General features: G+C 54.0%; 1 protein-coding gene across 3 annotated transcripts; it reads right to left on the reverse strand.

Moving 5' to 3' along the window:
- Positions 1-8,577: 8,577 nt before the first annotated feature.
- TAL1 (TAL bHLH transcription factor 1, erythroid differentiation factor) lies at positions 8,578-18,807 on the reverse strand. Of its 3 annotated transcripts, XM_086617215.1 has the most exons (6): positions 18,530-18,806; positions 17,045-17,194; positions 16,434-16,827; positions 15,263-15,691; positions 14,368-14,459; positions 8,578-10,040 (listed from the first exon to the last, which is right to left on the reverse strand). In XM_086617215.1, exons 3-6 carry the CDS (start codon positions 16,553-16,555, stop codon positions 9,622-9,624), a joined length of 1,062 nt encoding a protein of 353 aa, XP_086473341.1. In that variant the 5' UTR covers positions 16,556-16,827; positions 17,045-17,194; positions 18,530-18,806; the 3' UTR covers positions 8,578-9,621. The 3 variants fall into 3 exon arrangements, with proteins under 3 accessions (XP_086473341.1, XP_086473343.1, XP_086473342.1); XM_086617217.1 differs by lacking the exon at positions 16,434-16,827; XM_086617216.1 differs by lacking the exons at positions 16,434-16,827; positions 17,045-17,194 and having other exon boundaries at positions 18,530-18,807.
- Between the last annotated feature and the right edge of the window lie 623 nt (positions 18,808-19,430).

Genomic DNA, 19,430 nt, shown 5'->3' on the forward strand with positions numbered 1-19,430 from the left:
GCCACCCAAGCAAGCAGATGCAGGTAACAGAGGAGATGGGAAAAATCACGTCATCTTCTGCTCTGCGCTGCCATTCAACAGCCCCTATTGCCAGGGAAAAGGGCAGGAGGGACATGGAAAGGCCAGAGAGATTTCATGTGAGCCCAAAGGATGAAAGAGGCATTTCTCAGGGTACACTGAAGTTGGGGGAGCTTTTTGGGAACCTTAACCCATTCCTGAAGCCTCAGAGGCTGCCAGCCCCAGCGGGATGCTCCTGCAGCCAAGCTGAGTGCTGTGAGATAGGGACAGGGATCTGGAACTCCCGTGGGAGGCTTGGGGTTGGATAGGAAAGGGCTGAACAACGCCGAACCGTGCCATTGTGCCATGGCGGCTGAGAACAGGCTGCCCTCAAATCCAGCCCTGAATAGGTTTTGAGGACAAAAGGTGAAGACCCCTGAGAGATGCTTTTGCCTGGGATTGCGGAGAAGAGGGGGTTTCCAGGACTGGGCGGGCTATTAATTAAAACCCAATAAATAGCAGGGCATTGGCACAGCCACTGGCATTCCCATTGGGAAGCGTGAGCCTTCGCAGGGTTGCCTCGTCCCTGCCCAAATCTCAGGGGACTCAGCAGCTCGTGCTCCTCTGGCAGAGCCAACAGGCAGCCAGTGACCACAGGCATGGAGCCTGTAGCCCCAGGTCCCGGAGAGCAGGGGCCCATGGGGCAGCACTGAGACCTCCAGGCCCTGAGCTGGGGGAACACCAGCTGTCTCAAACTTTCTTCATGCCTTCCTTCCCCAAAATACCAAACTCTGTGGGAAAATAGCTGCACTGTTCAAATCCAGTGGATTTAACGTAATGATTGTTGGTCTATGATAGCCCCATGATGATCTGGAGAGCTGATTAGTGTGCATGGAAGAGGGCTGGAAGGAGAGGGAGAAGGGAACAATGGGCATAGGGAGGAGAGGAGAGGAGAGGGGAGGGAAGAGGAGAAGGAGAAGGAGAAGGAGAAGGAGAAGGAGAAGGAGAAGGAGAAGGAGAAGGAGAAGGAGAAGGAGAAGGAGAAGGAGAAGGAGAAGGAGAAGGAGAAGGAAGGGAAAAGGGGAAAAGGAGAAAAGGGGAAAAGGGGAAAAGGAGAAAAGGGGAAAAGGGGAAGAGGGAAAACGAAAAGGGAAAGGAAGAAGGGAAAGGACAGCCTTTATTTGGAAAGCACCAAGAAAACCTTAAACCCCGTTACCAAGCCCACGTAGCCCAAACCCCCCGGCCCGGCGCCCTCCCCCCGCCCGGCGCTGCGCTCCCGCGGGGCCGCGCGGGGCGGGGCGGGGCGGCGCGGCGGAGCGGCGCCCTCTGGCGGCCGCGGGCGGCGCGGCGGGCTGCGGGCCCGCGGGCGGGGGAGCGGCGGCCGCGCCCGCGGTGGCGGCGGTGGCAGGCGGGCGGCAGCGGCCCCGCCGGCTCCGGCTCCGGCTCCGGCTCCGGGTCTGGGTGCTCCGCGCTGGCAGGAAGCGCTCGTGCTGCGGTCGGCTTTGATCTGCCGGTTATCTGCGACGAGGGGTTCCCCGAGACCTGTTCAAAGGAGACGCTCGCCCGGAGGCGGCTGCCTGGCGAGCGCCAGCGGCCGCGGGGGCTCGGTGCCGGGGTGAGGACGGGACCTCCGTGGCACCCGTGTGCGACAGGCCGGCCAGCACCCCCAGCAGGCCGCGGCACTGCGGGGACATGGGCGGTGAGCTCCTGCTGGAGAGCAGCCCCGAGCACGCAGGGCGGTGACCGTGGCGTCGCCATGGTTGGGGCACTGTCGCCATCCCTGCGGCAGTGTCACCGTCGGAGGGGACAAAACGTGCTCCTGCTCACGCACCCTTCGTGCTGCCGGTCCAGGGCGCTGTTGGGGTGTGGGGCTGTAGGACTTTATCCCCAGCCCCCCGTGCCTGCACGCAGAGAGATAGAGAGGGGCTGCCCGCAGCGGGGGTGCAGCCAGCTGGAGGGCGGCCCTCCCGCCCAGCGCCGGCCGAGATAGGAGCAACGGCCACCACCTCGGGCACGCTGGGCAGGCTCGGCGGTTCCTGCCACCCCAGAAAACACCCGGGGAAAAGCATTCGGTACCTTCTTGGAGTGGTTTGGTGCCGCCTGACCTGGAAGAAGGGAAAAAGTCCGAAGTTTGCGAGGACAAGGCAGGGAGCAGCTGGGGAGCGATTTTTCCTGATGCAACCAAAAGTAAAACCACCCTGGTGGTTTATAGGGTAGAGACAACCAGTGGGGCAGCATGCGAGGGGAGACACACATGAGTGAGCATGTCATGGGCTTGGGTGGCTCGAACACACGAGTAGGATTGCATGTTCACATCTGTCCAAATACATGTATTTAGGACTATGTCCACAGAGGCGCTCACAGGTGTGGGACGTGCAAAAACGAGTGCGTGTGTTTGTGCATGTGTTTGTGCACCATCACACATGTGAGGTCGTACACGTGAGAGTACGTGGGCCGTGTGTTTGAGAGTAAGTCAGTGTGCACGCTTACCTGTCGTGTGCATGAGCTCATGCGTGGGCAGGTATACATGGGAGGGAGGGTGAGTGGTTTTGTGACTCCTTGTGTACAGAAGTGTCTATGCCCATGTGTGACTTCTCTAGCATACCTCCCGTGATACCCAACATTGGAGCTGCAGCTAGGCATGTTCCTCGCCTGCTCCGTGGTCCAGCATGCACAGGGCACCAGTTCACCAGCTGCACACCCACCAAGCACAAAAAGAGCCCTCCCAACTCCGAGCAGCAGCTTCCCACCCACAGCATCCACAGCAGCACACTGCCGACCAGCTTCAGCCACCCCCCAGGCCACCCCCACTGGCCTCCAACTCCTGTTTCAACACCATTCCCAGGGACTGGGCAGAACAGGTGCTCAGAAGAGCAACGCTGTGTTGCTCAGTGGTTGCAAGACACACAACTGGGAGGATGTTCATGTGTTTTACTTCGGTTCCAGCAGCGCATGAAGGGATGTATCACTGATGGGTTGCAAGTGACGTGCTTTGGAAATGGGACAGCTGCTGTAGAGCATCCCCTTGCTCACATACCCTGCCAGGCAGCCTTGGATGGGCGGTGAGTGAGGCCACAGCTGGACCCTTTGACCATGCGGGGGGACCTTGCCTCTGGTTTTGGTGGGCTCTGGGCAAACGCTGGGGCAGCAGGGTGCTGTTCCTGCCTGAGGGCTGTGCTGTGGGTGGGGATGGTTGTGGAAGCAGGACACTTCCTCACTCCCTTTCCTGGGGCTTGGCCATCTCCCCAGCAAAACCTCCGGGGTCGGATGATCTGGTGTTCCCTGCCACAGACACAGGGTGACAGCACCTTAGACAACAACCCGCCACCTCGATCCGCTGTCAACCTGCTCACTGCACATGATACAACCCAGGATGCTCTGCCACAGCTTTCCTGGATGTCCTTGGGCAAGTCCGCAAGCCTCTCCCAGCCCGGTCAGTGAGTCTCCTCCTCCTCTCTTTTCCAGCATCCCTTAAGTAGCACGATGCCAGGAGAAACCTGCCTTTCGTTTTGCACGCACCGAAGAGCACAGTACCGCCGCAGCTTTGCTGGGCTCTGCCAAAAGCCCTTTGCTGCAGAACCATTCCACCTTGGCACAGCTGGGTTAAGTTGGTGCCATGCGGGATTTACTGGAGGGATGGGCAGGCACAAAGCCCCCAGCCCCGCCATGGGCTCGCCAAGCTCAGCCTCGGCACATCAAAGTGCCGGGGCAGTTTTAACCACGCTCCAGACGCTCCCTCCCATTTCCTGCTGGATTCCCGTCTCTCTCCCTGCACCCACATCAGCAAAACAGAGTGTAAAAATAGAGGCCGGGCTTCACCAAAACACAATAGTAAATTGTTCCTTGGAAAGGTCACCAGGGCAGCTGAGAATAGCTCCGAGAGCAGGGGAAAAGGAATGTCTACCTGGGGGTACAAGTTTGAAAATGCCTGCTGGATCCCCTCAAGGGAGGTGTCCTGTGGGGTCCCACCTCCTGAGCCCCCAGGGTCTCGGAGCATCCCCATCTTCTCCCATCCACCCCAGCACCCTCAGCTCCCTCATCACCCCAAATTTTTGGATGGAAACTGAACAAAAACCACAGGGAGCAAGAAATGAGGCAAAAGGAGAGGCAGGAGGACCAGAGAGGAAGAAAAGGGTGGGGAAGAGACAGGGGATCTCGCTCGCTGCTCGTCTCCTGTCCGCGTGTGACAGCACAGTGTCCCATGGGCACCGCTGGCTGGCTGCAGCCTTTGTGCGGTGGTGGGAACGTCGGGGATGAGCCCTGGGACCAGGAGCGTATCAAGCAGTCCCCGAGAGCCATAAATTACTCCCTCCTGTTGTCATTGGCCTGTAATAGCGAAGAGGCAAAGCTTTCACATCGCCTGCCGGGGTGGGAATGTTTGGGTCCTGTCATTTCTGTGAGCGTGTTTAATTCAATAATGTGGGAATGCCCTTAATGAAGCAGGTCCTCGCTCTTGGCTTCGGTGGTGTTCCCAGGCAGGGGTGCCAGCACAGGCTGCTCTCAACATGGCTTTGCCAGAAAGGCAGTAATTAAAACCAGCTAATGACGCTTGAAAATAAAAGCTGCCCAAATTTGGGGGGATTTTGGTTTTTGGTGCTTCTTGTTTCCTTGTCTTAGATATACACATCCCTCTCACCTTCTCTTTTTTTTTTTTTAATTCAATTTTGTCTTAATGCCACTTCCCCTCCATTATTGCCCCCCAGTGTCATCCATGCAGCATTAAGGGGGATTTTTCTGCCACCCGGAGCCCAAATGTCACCAGCTTCCTGCGACACGTTAGAAATGTGGGTGAACAAAATTCACCTGCTTCAAGTTTGTGAAGAAGTCACTATTTGCCAGAAATTTTCCCACAGTAGTAGACAGACTAGAACCCCCATCACCTTATGATGCTACCAGTGATGCACAAGAGGTTGAGAAATGAGCGTCAGCCCCATCCCAGTTGAGGACATTGCCACCCATGACGCCCTCCCTCTGCGCCGATCACATCTGGGCAGTGAAAATGGGACCCTAAGGTGCTTTTCCCAACTTTCTCCTCTGTTTTGTATAAATGGAGATGAAAATGAGTTGTTGGTTGTTTTTTTTTTTTCCCATATATTTGCATCCGCAGAGCAGCGCTCATCACCACTTGCAAAGCAGCACAGTTGTAAAAAAAAATTACCATTTGATGGGAAACAAATAAAATTTTCCATCAGAATACAAGAGTGGAAGGCACAAAAATTACTTTAAAAATGAAAAAAAAAAAAAAAAAGGCAGATGATATCTGCTACCTTCTGTGACATTTGTATCTTAGTGGCCAAGCAGCAGCATGGTCCAGATGCTCCAGAGAGGAACATGCTGGAAGGAGGATGCTCCTTCCAGCATGGCCAACATGGGGCCACCAGCCGCCCAGCTGGGGACATGTCCCCAGAGCCTGTCCCAGCACAGCAGCTCCCAGGGTGTCCCCATCATCAAGGTGTCCCCATCCCAGGGTGTCCCCATCAGTAGCGACACCTGTTAGCCATCCCACCTTGGAAGAGGTGGCATTGTCACCTGCCCAGCCCTTTCTATAGCCTATAGAGCTATGTATTAAATTAATATGTGCAGGGTGTGGTTTGGGACCTTCACCTTGAGGATGTTCTTCCCTTTGCTGGTGGCAAAGGCTGCATAGCCGACGTTTTAATTTAAGAAAGACAAAAAAGCAGAAGGGGGAGGTGGAAGGAGAATTGACCTGGCGATGGAAGGAGGGAGGGACAAAGCTGGGAGGTGGGAGGGGGAGATAGACGGTGGGTGAGCTATCAGCTCTTGCCAGGCTGGCAGCAAGACGGGGTATGAGGGTTAAACCAACTGTGCAGCCGTGATCTCCCGAGCCCAGATAAACACCCAGCAGCCACATGCTGCCCACACCTTGTCCCAACACCCAGGATGGAAACCAGCCCTGCCTTGGCTGTGGGGGCTTGGCTCAGCCTGGCTGGGGGGTCCACATGTCCCTAGTGCAGGGACAGGGCTCCCTGCATCCCCCGGGTTGAAGCCTGAGAAGGACCCCCTTCCTTCAACCAGGGGAAAACATCACCCAGAAACTTTGAAAGCAAGCGTTGGCTGCTGGGTGGGGGGGGAGTAATGACTGAGCTTTTAGGGGGATGCTTTAAAAAAGCAAGGGATACTTTAGAAGACCCTAAGCAGGAAATGACTCTGAAAATTATAGAAATTACAAACAAGAAAACACCTGTAGTGCCATTCCTATTCACCTGCTCCATGCTATAGGTTGACAACTGTCAGCAGCTTGGTGCTGCAGTTATATATATATATTTTTTATATATATACACCCCCATATACATCTTCAATGGACCACTCACTCCCTGACTTCTGTTACCAGCTCAATCGTTTTTTTAAATATTTGCGCACATGCCTACGATAACAACTTTTTTTTTTTTTTTTCAAAAAAAAAAGAGGAATTACACACATTGCCTATTAAATCATGGCTGAACACTTGCTAGGGTGGGAAAGGGAAGCAGCATTGGCCCCAGCAGCCCCCTTCTCGCACTGTCCCCCTCCCCAAAAGAGGGGAAAAGACCATCGGAGTCTTTGGGGGACCCCTGAATAATGTGCTGGGGTAACGTGGCAGCAGCTGTCAGTGCTGGCCTGCGGCAGGGGGATTGCTTCACCGCCCGTCTTCCTTCCTGCCTGCCCCACGCGCTCTTCCTCCCGCCTGCTCTCTCTGCAAAAGCCCAGCCCAGGCTGAATGGCACGAGCCAAGCAAGGAAAAATTAGCAGATCCTTTTGCAAAGTTTTTGCTGCTTATTCATGACTTTTGATGGCTGGGGATGGGCTGACCTGGCATTCTCACCCCATAATGCCCAGGAAATGAAATACTGAAGCAGTGATGGATCCGAGCAATAAGGTGGGAGAGAAGCAGACAGCAAGTGGAGGCTGCTTTGTAAAACTTTATTTAGAAATATTCTTGATATATTCATTATATATATATATTTATATATACACACACATTACAACAAATGTGTTTTCTAAATAGCACATCCACAGTGGGTTGAGACTCAGGGTACCGGGTCTGGTTACTTCATTTCTGCAGAAAAAATGCAGAAATCCAAGGGGAGGGGGGGCAGAGAAAGGGACGGGGCTGAAAAACCCAAAAATCATAAGGTGGGAATTCACTCACACGGTACAACATTGTCCCAAAGAGCTGTTTCCAACAGAAACGGGGGGCAATGGTCCACACAGCGAGAGATGAAGCAGGCAGGAGGAGAGGTGGGCAAAGGAAATGTACCATTCAAATCACAATTAAAGTACAACTGTACATACCCCGGGAGACCTACAGCACGCTCTGCTAAGGGCTACAAGCAGGCATGCGTGTGTGTGTGAGTGTTGGGAGTGGCATGCCACCAAGGTTGTACCATATTCCCAACTGATCAGCTACCAAAAAGATTAAAAAAAAAAAAAAGTGGGGAATGAGGAATTTCTGAGTGTCAGTGATTTTTTCTTGCAATAGTTTAATAAAGAGGGTGTAAAACCCCCACCCGCCCCAGGGTTATTTTGAACGCTGAAAACCAAGAACGGCTTTACCTGTGTGACAGCATCCCCCACCCTTCCCGGAGGGGGCCCACATCTCCTGCCTCTCCTACCCCTTCCACCCGGAGCAGCCCAAACCTCTTCCTCAGCATCACTCCATCACCCGCCAGCGCCTCTCCCCCAGCCCAGCCCTGCATGAAACCCGCTTTAATACCAACCCCCAAGCACGGGCAATCTGGATGCGGGAAGGAGTTTTCCTCCTTTTCCCCAGTTTAAGATGAGGAGGTTGGTGGTTTAGAAGGATTTGGGGTCTATGCTGGAAACCCTTGCTTGGGCCAGGGCCCCTTCCCAGGCAACTAATTCCACCTGACATGCCAACCCATACGCCAGCCTCCCATCTATTATTTGCAAAGAGGCACTAAAATCTAATGGGGATGGAAACAATGGGGCTCTGAATTAACCCTGGAGGGGCTTGCAGACATGCTCCCAAACCCTCTGTGTTTCCTTGTACCTCAGCACCCTTGAAAAGGAATGAGTGCGGCGGAAAGTGTCCCTGTCGAAGGACTCATTCCCTTCCAAAGGACGTATGTGGGTGGGTTTTTTCTTTTTTACTGTAGCACGGTAGAGATTTCTGTGCCTTGACATCTCTGCAGGGGGAAAGGGTGAGCTTGAGACAATCACTCCATCAGGCATCAGGCGATGGGTGAGAGATGGGCCTGATACAGCAGTGATGGCATGATGTGGTCCTCAGCTCCCAGCCGCCGCCGCAGCAGCCTCCTGCTCCCCAGTCCTTCTGTTCCCCAAATGCCCTCCCAGGGGGGCAGCAGGGATCAGAGGATCGGCTCAAGTCACGCTCATCAATTTTGCAGTGACCTGGGTGCTCGGGAATGGAGGCTAATCCCACCGCTGCTTTAAGTGCTTCCCCCAAGATTCAGAGAGGCCGTGGGCTCCTATCAGTCTCGGGCAGGCAAGGACCCTCCTAACTCCAGATAAACCCAGTGCCATAGTCCAGCCTGTGAGGACTGGCACAGCTGAACCACCACCATCTTCACACAATAAAAAAAAAAAAACTTCAAAGCATACTATTAAAACCCTTTTATACCCTATATACACACACACTGTTGATGCATCGACTCCTTTTGACATTTTGTTGCTTTTCAAATTTAAAAATCCCCCAGTCCGAGGGCATGCTTCACTAGCAAATGGGTTTTTTCCCCCCTTACCATCTTCCTTGAGAGAAGGTCTGGCCCTACAGATGCCACTGGGAAAACACTAGAAGAACACAACAGGCTTGGAGCTCACCTGCTGAGTGTTACCAGCAGAAAAATCAGGGACTGGGAGGGCAGCAGGAAACACCTATGTACCTTTTCATTCAGTGGATACTGCATGACAGCATTAAACAGAAGTAATCCCACGTCATAAATACAACAATCCCAAACAATCCAAAGTTAGGTAGAAGGGAAAGGAAGAAAGGGGAAAAAAAAAAAAGGGGGGGGGGAAAAAGGAGAGAAAAAGAAAAAGTCTTAATCCTTTTAATAGTTCTTTTGCTGAGGGTATTTTTTCACCTCTTTAAAAAGATACAGTCAAAAGCTCTCAGACAACAGGAACACGTGGCCCCAGCTCCTGCTCAGACCAGCTGTATATGCCACAGACTGGAGAAATGCTGTAGTGCTGGCAGGTTTCAGCAGTTTCCAGCACCACGTAGAGCTAGAAAGCTTCAGTGGCCTCCACCAGCAGCAAAAGAGGAGTTTCATGTCTCAGCCAGGTGACTGTTTAAAAAGTGACAGTCGTCAAACGGCCCAAGAACCCTCGAAATGCTGGAGAGGTGGTGGCCACGTCTCCTTCCCCTCCACAGAGTCACGTCATGAGCAGTATGTACAATGAAGATGACTTCAATGCTTTTCTTCTTTGTACGATCACGTACCTAAATGCCGAATGTCCATCTCGTTTGGTCTTGTCCTCGGCCAACGTGCCAGCTGCTCCATTCTGGGCTGGGGAGGACGGGGAGCCCGAGCCTCCGGGGCAAGGCAGAGTCACAAATCCCACAGGCACAAGTTCCAGCATCTGCTGCACACTCAGGTCTCGCCTGCCCTCTTGGTGCTTCGGGAGCGATGCGGAAGGTCATCACCGCTGCGCGTTGCCTTCTACAGGGAGAATGGCGTGGTGCAGGCTCCGTGTGTGCTTCGAATCTAGTGTTTCGTGCTCTTCCGTGAAGCTGTCCGGGCTTGCCGCTCCGTCTAAAGAACTTCCACAGCTAGAGTTAGGAGACAACATGTCCTGCAGGAGGTCTTCCTGGACTATCCCAGAGTCTTTGTTCACTTTGCCCCTTTGGTTTCCTTCTTCCTCCTGATCGTTGAGCAGCTTGGCCAGGAAGTTGATGTATTTCATAGCCAGGCGCAAAATCTCGTTCTTGCTCAGTTTTTTGTCAGGCGGGTGGGTGGGGATGAGCTTGCGAAGCTCTGCAAAGGCTCCGTTGACATTCTGCTGTCTCCACCTCTCCCGGCTATTGGTAAAAATGCGACGAACCACTTTCGTATGAGGACCTGCAATTGCAACCGCGCAGAATTAGGAGCAGGGTGTAACAGTTCACTTAGTACTTTGCTGAATAGATCACCGTTTCCCAAATTAACCAACTTATTTTAGTGACATCAGCAAGGCAGACAGTAAAACAGCAGTTTCCAGCTAACTGGAAGCTAACCTGAGGAGTTGAGATAGGCATAACTTCTGTTCAATCCAGTAGAAGGGAAAAATGAAGTTGCCTCTTTCTAGATGCCTCCTGAGATGCCTATATTTACCTCTTGAAGAAGGAAGGCTTATACCATGACACATGTGCAGAAGGTTGATATATTTTTAAGGTGTCTCAGCAACCAAGGTCCTATTAAAAGTTTATCTCCTAGATGGTTTTATTTTCCATCCCAAAAGTGTCTTAAGGACATATCATTGGAACAGGAGGAAATTAGCTTGAGCAGAGGCTTTGACAATTCAAAGATCCAGAGCTCTTCCCTGATGTGGGCAGGATCCAGAGCTGACAGAGACATAGGATTGCCACCAGCCCTCTGGGTGGTTTGTATGAAACAGGGTGGCAGGATTTGCCCCGTAGCTATGTGACCCACAGAGTGAAAACAGCATCTTTGCTGGAAGGGTGGTCATGGGTGGAGGATGAAGCAGTTTCACAGCTGACCTGGGGACCACCTGCTCTATCTGTACATAAATGCCGCAGGGCAAAGACTCCCTGTCTCACACTAATTGGAGAAGAGACTCTAAATTGCTACAGGTGTCTGGCTCAGTTACATGTGAACTCAGTTAAATCCCTGTAATTTTACAGCCATATTTCTGACAGGGCATGTTACACAGGATGGACGCACAAAACACAGATCATCGGGGTGACTCCTGTTGGCACGAGCAAGATATTGTCTCTGTGCTAGAAGAGACCCAAAAGCATGTCTACCCAAAAGTACTGCACTACAGGAGTAGCAGGGCTGTAAATTAGGATTGCAGGTCCTTGGGTCCATGGAAACCAGTTCATGTAAGAAGGCACTACCATGAGATGTTTTTATTATTACAACCTCTCCATCCTCACCTCCAGGAGACACCAACAGTGGATGGACACGACAATCTCATGAAACTCTGGGAGAATTACTATGACAGAATCCCCACAGGATGGGAAGCATACGTAGAATGAAAATCATCACAAAGTATGAAGCAAAGACTTGCAGATAACACAACAGTGAATCATATCCCAAAGGTCAGGCTGTGGATATTCCCATCTGCACCATTTCTCCCCTGTAGCCCCACTCTTGCTCCGGTGGGAGCAAGCCCCTGGCCATGGCGAGCAGTTCACACCATAGCTCTGCCATCACCCAGTGAAACCAGTGTCCTGGGGGGCATTTAAACATCGTTATTCTTACTATAGCAAAACTCTTGGCTGCTTTGACTCTGGCAGAGTGGTCGAACAGATGTGATTTTGGAGGCATCTGAGTCAGGCTACACCTTGACAGATCCCACCTGGCACAAGGTAAGAAGAGGAATCCCACGTTCCAGCTGGTTAAACATGGTCACACTTTCCTCCCTTCGGGGGAAACTGAGCCCCTTCAGTCCAGCACATTGCACGAAATATCCCCCAGGGCAGGGTTTGCATGGGGACACACTCCCAAGCAGCCAGATTAAAGTTACCATCTTCTGCAGTGTGTGAGCAGCCACACAACTCACTTCTCCTCGCAGTGTGCCCAGGAGCAGAGAGTCTCCCAAAATCACAGTGAGCCCCTGGGACCAGCTGGGGAATGTCGGAACACAAAAGTCATCTCCGACCTCTAAGATGCAGTCTGATGCATTAATAAAGCCATTTTCCACCCAAACAGCACATAAATACCCTTCTTATGAATTAGTGTGCAAGAGCTCATGGAAAGGGAAGGTTTCTTGTCCCTGATGTGCACAGCCCAGTGTGCCACGGGGTTGTGGGGAAGGCGGAGGGGACTAAGGGGACCTCAACAACGTCAGGCTGCCCAGCACTGTTAATAAGGCAGTGGAGAACGTGCTGCATCCTGCTACAACAATGCAACAGCTTCAACACTTAAATGTTCTTTCCAAACATGACAAAGCAACCAGCCTTGAATGCAGAAGGAAACGCAGTTTAAAACTGTTTTACTCCCATAAGGGTATGAAAAAAAACCACCTCGGATACTGTTTAGTTTAAAAAAAAAAAAATCTCAAGAGACTTCCAGTCCTCATAGGCTTCAAACATGTGTCTGTATTCACTGAAAGCTGCAGACTAAAAGGCATCTATTCGTAACATTTTGAAATCAGAAAAAAGACCTATTCGTTTTCATCCAGGGGCACCCCAACGAAGCTCCAGTATATAACACAAATTCTGACCCCACTCAGATTTTTGATCGCTGCATCAATCAAATTAAATATATCTTTTAGAAAGAGATCAGGTTTTGGCCAAAAAGTGACAAGCAATGGAGAAATTTAAAATGCCCCATAGCTATGGTACAATAGAAGAAATTTATTTCTTATAAAGAAACTTGCCTCATAATTAATTAAAGCAGTCAGCTGAGAATTTTTGCCTGGATTTTGTTCCAATTGATTGACTGATACTTTTTAAATTGTGATCAGAGGTCTGAGGAAAACTAATAAAAAGATGAGCTTCCAAAGTTACAGAATACCCTTGCAGGTACGTTTTTACATTTTTGTGTCTATTTCTATCTATTTTTTAAGAAGATATTCAACACACCAAACTTTCCCAAAAACAGATAAATAGTTGCAAAGAAGCCACTACTCGTTTCTGTACAGAGGAAACCAAACACCAAGTGCCCGGCAAGACTCTCCTGCTCTTCTGTACCTTCCAAGGGCTGAGAACCTGCAGGAGTGATGCTCCCGTGTGCTGCGGATGTCACCCGGCAGGTGACCATCAGAGCAACGAGCAAAGCCCAGCAGACAGCACAGATGCCTCAGCATGGGATGCCCGTCCCTACAAATTGCTCCTGTTTAGGCAGTATCATCTGGTCCCTATTTTTCCTCAAAAATTCTGAGTCTAGTCTTGGAAATTCCCATGAGCCAGAACCTGTAGGATTGGGCCCAGTCTATACACCTGGCAAGCACAGGTCCAGAAACTTGGTTGCAATCAAATATCTTTATAATCCTCGATATCTAATTTAATAGCAAGTCGAGAGCTTTAGCCAGACCGTGATTTGATGGACTTTCACTGTAGCTGCTAAGCCTCCGAATCGAAACCCGGATAAAAAGACCTTGTGCCAGGGGCTGAGAGAATCCCTGCCCCATGGGGCTGCGGTCTGAAAGGACCAGGCAGACGGAGGAGGGCAGAGAGTGGGGAGAGAGGGACTGATGAAGGCAGATAATGCCCTGAGCCCATAATTTCGTACTGTATTATTTTAGAGAGATGTGGATTATGATTTGGTCTGATTTTAGCTTAGCCGGCTAGAAGGAAAGAGACGGATAGCTAGAAAGAAGGAAAATTAATCGCCCGGTGATTGAAATACGGCGTTTACAATTGCTAAAGAGAAAACACATTTCAATGGATCTCATTTGTACGGGCTGTTAGCTCTGCAGATAAACGTGTCAGCCTTCCATGTCCAAATTGTTCTTGCAAATATCCCTTCGCATGGGCAGCTGCCGGCAACCCACGCCGGCCGCCTGATCCTGCCCTGCCTTCTCCCCGCCTCCTCCCAGCTCTCCTTTCTTTGCAATTATCCTGCCAGTCCTGCAGGGATCCCCGTACCTGGGATCTCTGCTCGGACACCAGGCTCTCACCCTCCACAGCTGTTCCAAGGCTCTGCCACAACACTGGACACGGGATATTTCCCCACAGCAGACTACAGCACAGTGTGGATTTATACCGAACCAAGCTGCGGACAAGCTGGTGAAGGGACCAGTCGCAATCCCAGCGCGACCCTGCAGACCTCAGCACAGGTTTTAGCTCTTTGCTACCAGGCACTTTAAAGGCAGGTCGGATTTTTCTGCCCAAGGCTGCGGTCTGCGTGACGAACGTGTCCTGGCTGAAAGGGTTTGCCAAGGCAGCGTGGCACTGCCATGGCCCTGATCCAGCCCCCGCACTTCAACGAGGACTTAAATTTAGTGGCTTCCTTCGGATTTAATCTCTAAGCAATTTGCAGAACAGGGATGTAATTAACCATACGCTGAACTGCTTTGCTGCGTGAAAGCAAATCCGCCGAGCAGGCTGCTGGTCATTAGCCGGGATAGATCCGGTCTCTGCTATACCGGGGGAAGCCACCCGATTTACCCTTTACGATTTGGGGTTTTAATCCCAGCATGTGGCACCGTGCAGTAATCCACCCCCTTCCGCAGATGGGGAACCCCCCAAGAGCCAGCGCAGGGGCGAAACGCTCTCACCGTCGGTGATCTCCATCTCGTAGGGAGAGGGTCTCCTCTTCACCCGGTTGCTTCCGTACATGGAGAAGGAGTCCGGTTCGCCGAAAAAACCGCTGCAAACGGAAAGCAGAGAGGCCGTGAGAACACACCGGCAGCCCCCCGGCACGGCACGGCACGGCCCCGGCGGAGGCGGGGGGGGAAGCGCCTGGGGTCCGCGCGGGGCCGGCGGGAAGCCGAGCAGCTCCGTGACCCCGGAGGGAGCTCACGGCTCACGACGCCGAGCCCGGAGTCGTGCGGCCACACGACACGCGGCCGCTCGGCGACACGCACCGGGGGCCGCCAGCCCTGTGTGGGCAGGGGGATGCGAGCGGCTCCCGGGCAAAACCCACCCCCTCCCCGCGGCTCTCTGCCCCCACCCGGCCGGGTCCGCACCGCACGGGCAGGCGGGCTGCGTTCTGCCCCTGCGAAACCCTTTTCTGTCCGTTTCGCTGATTTGCGGGACTCCTCGAAGGACAGAGCGAGCCCAGGGAGCTCCGAGGATAGCTCTAAACCAGCTCTGGACAAGTACCGCGTTTACCGTCGGACCCCTTTGCTGCACCCCGGTACGGGATCACCGCCTCACACCTGCTCTGCCCGGGGCGCTTCTGCCGTGAATATTTTTTTTTTTTTTTTTTTGCTAGGAACGGCAGTTTTTCGTTTCGGGTTATTTTTTCCCCCTTTCTTCCTTTGCAAAGTTGCATGCAAACCCGCGATGACTAAGCCCCGAGCCCCGCGCAGAGGAAGAGATGCTGCTGCTCCCGCCGCCACCCCCCTCCCTCCCCGGCACCGAGCCCCGCAGCCGAGAGGAGCACCCGGCACCCCTCGGGCAGCCACTCCAAGGGAGCCCCGTCGGGTATGGGGTGAGGGAGACACGGACCTGTTGATGGTGGCCAGCGGCTGGCCCAGGTTGTAGAGCATGGCCCTGCCGGGGGGCTGCAGCGGGAGCGCGGGGGGGCTCAGCTGCACCATGCGGGCCTCGCAGGCGGCCTCGGCGGCGCGGCACGGCTCGGCGCCCGGCGCTCTCTGCATCGCCTCCCCCGCCGCCTCCCGGCTTTTTATGTCCAGGGAGCCCCCCCTGCGCACCAGCTCGATGACGGGCACAGGGGCGGCGGGGGGCCCGGGGGACGGCCGGCCCGCCTCCTTGGACGCCCCGTTGAGCAGCAGCTGGGGGTCTGCCGGCGCCTCCATGCCCCCGCGGCTGCTCTCCGGCTCGCTCGTGGTCTCCGTTTCCGAGTCGTGCCGCCGGGGGGGGCGGGCATCGCGGGGGTCACTGGGGGGCGGCGGAGCGGGCGGCCTGTCCATCGTCCTGCGGAGAGAGGCAGCGATGAGGGGCAGCCACGGCTGGGGGGCGGGGGGGCGAGAAAGGAGGGGACCCAGCCCCGGGCACCGCCCCGACGCAGGGGGTGGGGGGCGCTTCGGGACTCGGGCTTCGCGGGCGAGAAGTACGGGGAAACAGAGGGAGGGCAGGGGAGGTACTAATCACCCAAATCGTTTGGAATTTGCCGGCGGGACGGGCCCTGGCACCGCTGCGAGAGGAGTCGGGGGTCCGCGGGGCCACGTCAGCGAGTAGTGCTGCGCTGTGACGTCATGGGGCGCCCCGGCCCGGCCATGACGTCACGGAGCCCCGCGGAACGGTGCCGTGACGTCGCGGAGCGCCTCGGCCCCGCACAACGCACCCCGCAGGGGGCGGCCGGGCCGTCCCCCCCCCCCCGCCCCGCAGCGGGGCCCGAGCGGCGCCCAGCGCACCGCGGTGATTTACGCCGCTACACGCGGAGCGCTGACACCATTAAGGCGGCTGATGCAGCGGGAGAGGCTCGGCCAGCGCCCGGCGCGCCGCGGTGCCTGGGTGCTAAATCGTGCGGCCGAATTACGGCCGGGCGGGAGGAGGCTCAGATTCCCCTCCCCGTCCCCCGTCTGGGGGATTTCTCCCCATTTTGGGGGCCCCGGCGGTGTTTGCAGCCCCATGGCGGCCCAGCCTGGCGGCAGCGGCCTCACAGATGACCGCCTCTCCTCTCGTTTTTATTATTATTTTTAAACGCGTACTATACCTGAAGTCACTTTTTGGGGGAGAGGGGGTTAAACCAGCCCATAACGGAGTCAATTCCCCCGCGCCTTCGCTACCGCAGGAAGGAGGAAGGGGCCCGGCGCTCGGCTCGGAGCTGCCCTCCATCCGCGGCCGCGCACGATCATTGTCCCCCTTCTCCCGCAGAACGAATACTGTCGCGACAGGGCGCCGAGGGCCGGCGGCGGTATCGCTACTATCGTCACGCTGTTTCTTCCACCACCCCTCTCGTTCGTTTGTTTTGGTTGTTTTTTGGGTTTTTTTTTATTTCCTTTATAAATAAGGGGCTTCGTGGAGCAGAGCGCTGCGACACATCGGGTCTTATCCCCATCCTTGTCACTCCTTTGCCTTGGGTAATTTTTTTTCTAGTTTCTGCTGGGCTGAATGGCGAGAGAAACTTTTTTTTTTTTTGCCATATCTCACCATCTCTCTTGGAGGAAAAAAAAACACCCAAACAAACGAACAAACAAACCAAAACCCACGACCCAACCTAAAGTACAAGCGCTCTGCCTTCCCTCCAAGCCCCCTCCCCGCCAGCTCTCCAGAAAGAAAAATCTAATTGCCTATTCCGATATTGTATAGGAAGAGATTACTCACATGTGTCATATTTAAGTAGGGACACCGCAAGTCTCTCCTGTTTCAACAAAAGCGCTCTCAGTGTCAGGCTGAATTTACTCCTCCCACCTCAAGGTACTTACGACTTCAGAGAGAGGAAGGACACCCGCATCGGGATAAAACTGCTAAATCCTGGGAGGAAGAGAAGGAGGGCGGGGGGGGGGGGTGCGGCGAGAAAAAGAGGAGAGGGTGGATCTCGTGGGCCCGGATTGCCAGAGAGCAGCGGGGAGCGGGGTGCAGGGAAGGAGGGAAGGAGAGGACAGCACCCCGGGGCGGCCCCTGTTATAGGGGACAGCCGACCACCCCCGGGTCCGTCCCCCCTCCCGCCGCCGGCTCGTCCCCGCCGCGCAACCGGGAGCCGCCGCCTCGCACACGAAGCCACAACGCGCGGCGGTACGGCCTAACGTGGAAAAAATAAATAGATAAAAAGGAGTAAGGAAAAAACGAAATCGCCCTATATGTGGGGCGAATTGCGCGGTTTTCCGGACACATTGCAAGCCCGGTTTCCCCGGGAGGAAAATCGAAACGGGGCAGGAGACGGAGCTGTTTTTCTCCCGATGAGCTCGCAAATAACGGCGGCGGCGTTTCTCCCACGCCCGGCTGGAAAATTTAATTCCTAAAGGGGCCGGTTACCGGCAGCGCTCCCGCGACAGCCGGGGCCGGGCTGCCGGCGGATCAACAGGAAGGCGAGGACGGTCCACCACTACCACCACCCGCCCCCCCCCCCCCGCCAACCAAATCAGGAAAAATAATGTTTTCCCCGCCGTGAAAAAACGAAATAATGCTCTAGCGTCTCCTCCCGCTTTCGTTAAAAACGAAATACACAAACGCGCAAAAATACCCGCAGCATTTTGCCTTCATTTGAGAATGATTTCGTTTAAAAAAAAAAAAAAATGGGGGGAGGCATTAATTCCCCGCCTGCTGGTTTCTGCTCCTCAAAATCCTTTTGTTTTCCAGCCGTGCATCGGCAGGAAATTTCCAGCCCAGAAACGCATCTCTCCCGCCAGCCTTTTGTAGGGAAATTACCTCAAAGCGGAGGGGTCGGAGGGAGCGGTATATGGGGGGAGCCCCCCCCCCCAGGCAAACAGGCCTCGGCTATCAGCCGGGCTAGGTCCTGGTTCCCCCCCCCCGGGAGGGGCTGGGGGGACCTGGGCCCGGCGGGCGCTTCGCCCCCGGCTCCCCAGCGACCGGTCCCACTCGCCTCCCCGCTGCCGCACCCCGGGGGTCCCGGAGTGAGGGAGAAGCACACCCCACATTTTCAAAAGGGAAAGCGTCTTCTCCTCACCCACCCCGCATCAAAGAAGACAAAAAAAAAAAAACCACCAAAAACAAAAACTGCGGAAAGGACTTGTTTGGGTTTTTTTGCCCCCTTCTCCTGTCTCTTACATGAGGCAGAAGGTCCCCAAACACCCCTCTCTGCCCCCCAAAACCCCAGCCCGCTGCAGGGCCGGATCCCTCTCTACTCACCATTTGCTTTTCATTGGGAAAAGTGAGTGGAGCCATTTTGTGGCCTACGCATCGCGGCTATATTTGTAGTAAGTGTTGGGTGGCTTCAGCTGGGTAGGCTCTAATTCCACATCACGTCCAGTTTCCTATTTAGTATGGAGAGCGGAACACTACTGCAATGTGGCCGAGAGAGATAAAACCCCAGCAGTGGCCCGCCTGCCCTGATAAGCTTCTAAACCCATTATTTATGAAATGATTCATTATTATTTGGCAATTTTATCGAAGGAAAGCGGAAAATTATTGCAGGGATATGCATAGGAATAACTCCGGAATGCATGCCTTCTAGCTTTTTATGTGTGTGTGCTTAGATGCTCTTAAAAAGACACTGAAAAAAAAAAAAAGGTAATAAAAAATTGCACTGTGGCTGCCCGCATCTGAATAGCAATTCTTTATTTTAGTCCTCTTGGAGGTTATTATGCCCCTGCTTTTTAATTTTTTTCCTGCTTTTTTTTAAATTATTATTATTAAATATGGAACACCTACTCCGTTCTTAATTAAATTTAATGAGCCAAAATAAATTGTGGGAGATGCTGAGAGAGAGGGAAGGGGTGTGGGCTGCTTTGGGACAAAAGGAGGTAAATAAAGTACATCGAGAGGAGATGTTTTGGAGAGAAGTGGCCCCCTCCCCAGCCTTCCTGCCCCCCACACCGTGTATTTTACCTGAAGGGCTAAAGTGGGGAGACCTCTCTATCTCATCTTCCATGCTGGGGCAGAGGGAGGCCGAGCATCCCTGCTGGGCCGAGGGATGCTGAGGGACGGGGAGCGGAGCGGGTACCGAGCCGCACCCCTCGCCATCGGGAAATTTGGGATGTGAGCGGAGGTGAGAGCTCGGCGCCGGGGTCAGGGCCGACCCTGGAGGAGA

This window comes from Tauraco erythrolophus, chromosome 10, assembly GCF_009769465.1.
Source record: "Tauraco erythrolophus isolate bTauEry1 chromosome 10, bTauEry1.pri, whole genome shotgun sequence".
In the NCBI taxonomy this organism is placed as follows: Eukaryota; Metazoa; Chordata; class Aves; order Musophagiformes; family Musophagidae; genus Tauraco; species Tauraco erythrolophus.

What these genes read in the sequence shown, in the direction of transcription:
- TAL1 (XM_086617215.1), bottom strand. Translation starts at nt 16,555, where the DNA reads ATGGAGGGCAGCTCCGAGCCGAGCGCCGGGCCCCTTCCTCCTTCCTGC. An exon ending in CCCCCAAAAAGTGACTTCAG is followed by an intron (nt 15,692 to 16,433) that starts GTATAGTACGCG and finishes CTCTCTCCGCAG; the next exon opens with GACGATGGACAGGCCGCCCG. An exon ending in CCGCTGGCCACCATCAACAG is followed by an intron (nt 14,460 to 15,262) that starts GTCCGTGTCTCC and finishes TTCCGTTTGCAG; the next exon opens with CGGTTTTTTCGGCGAACCGG.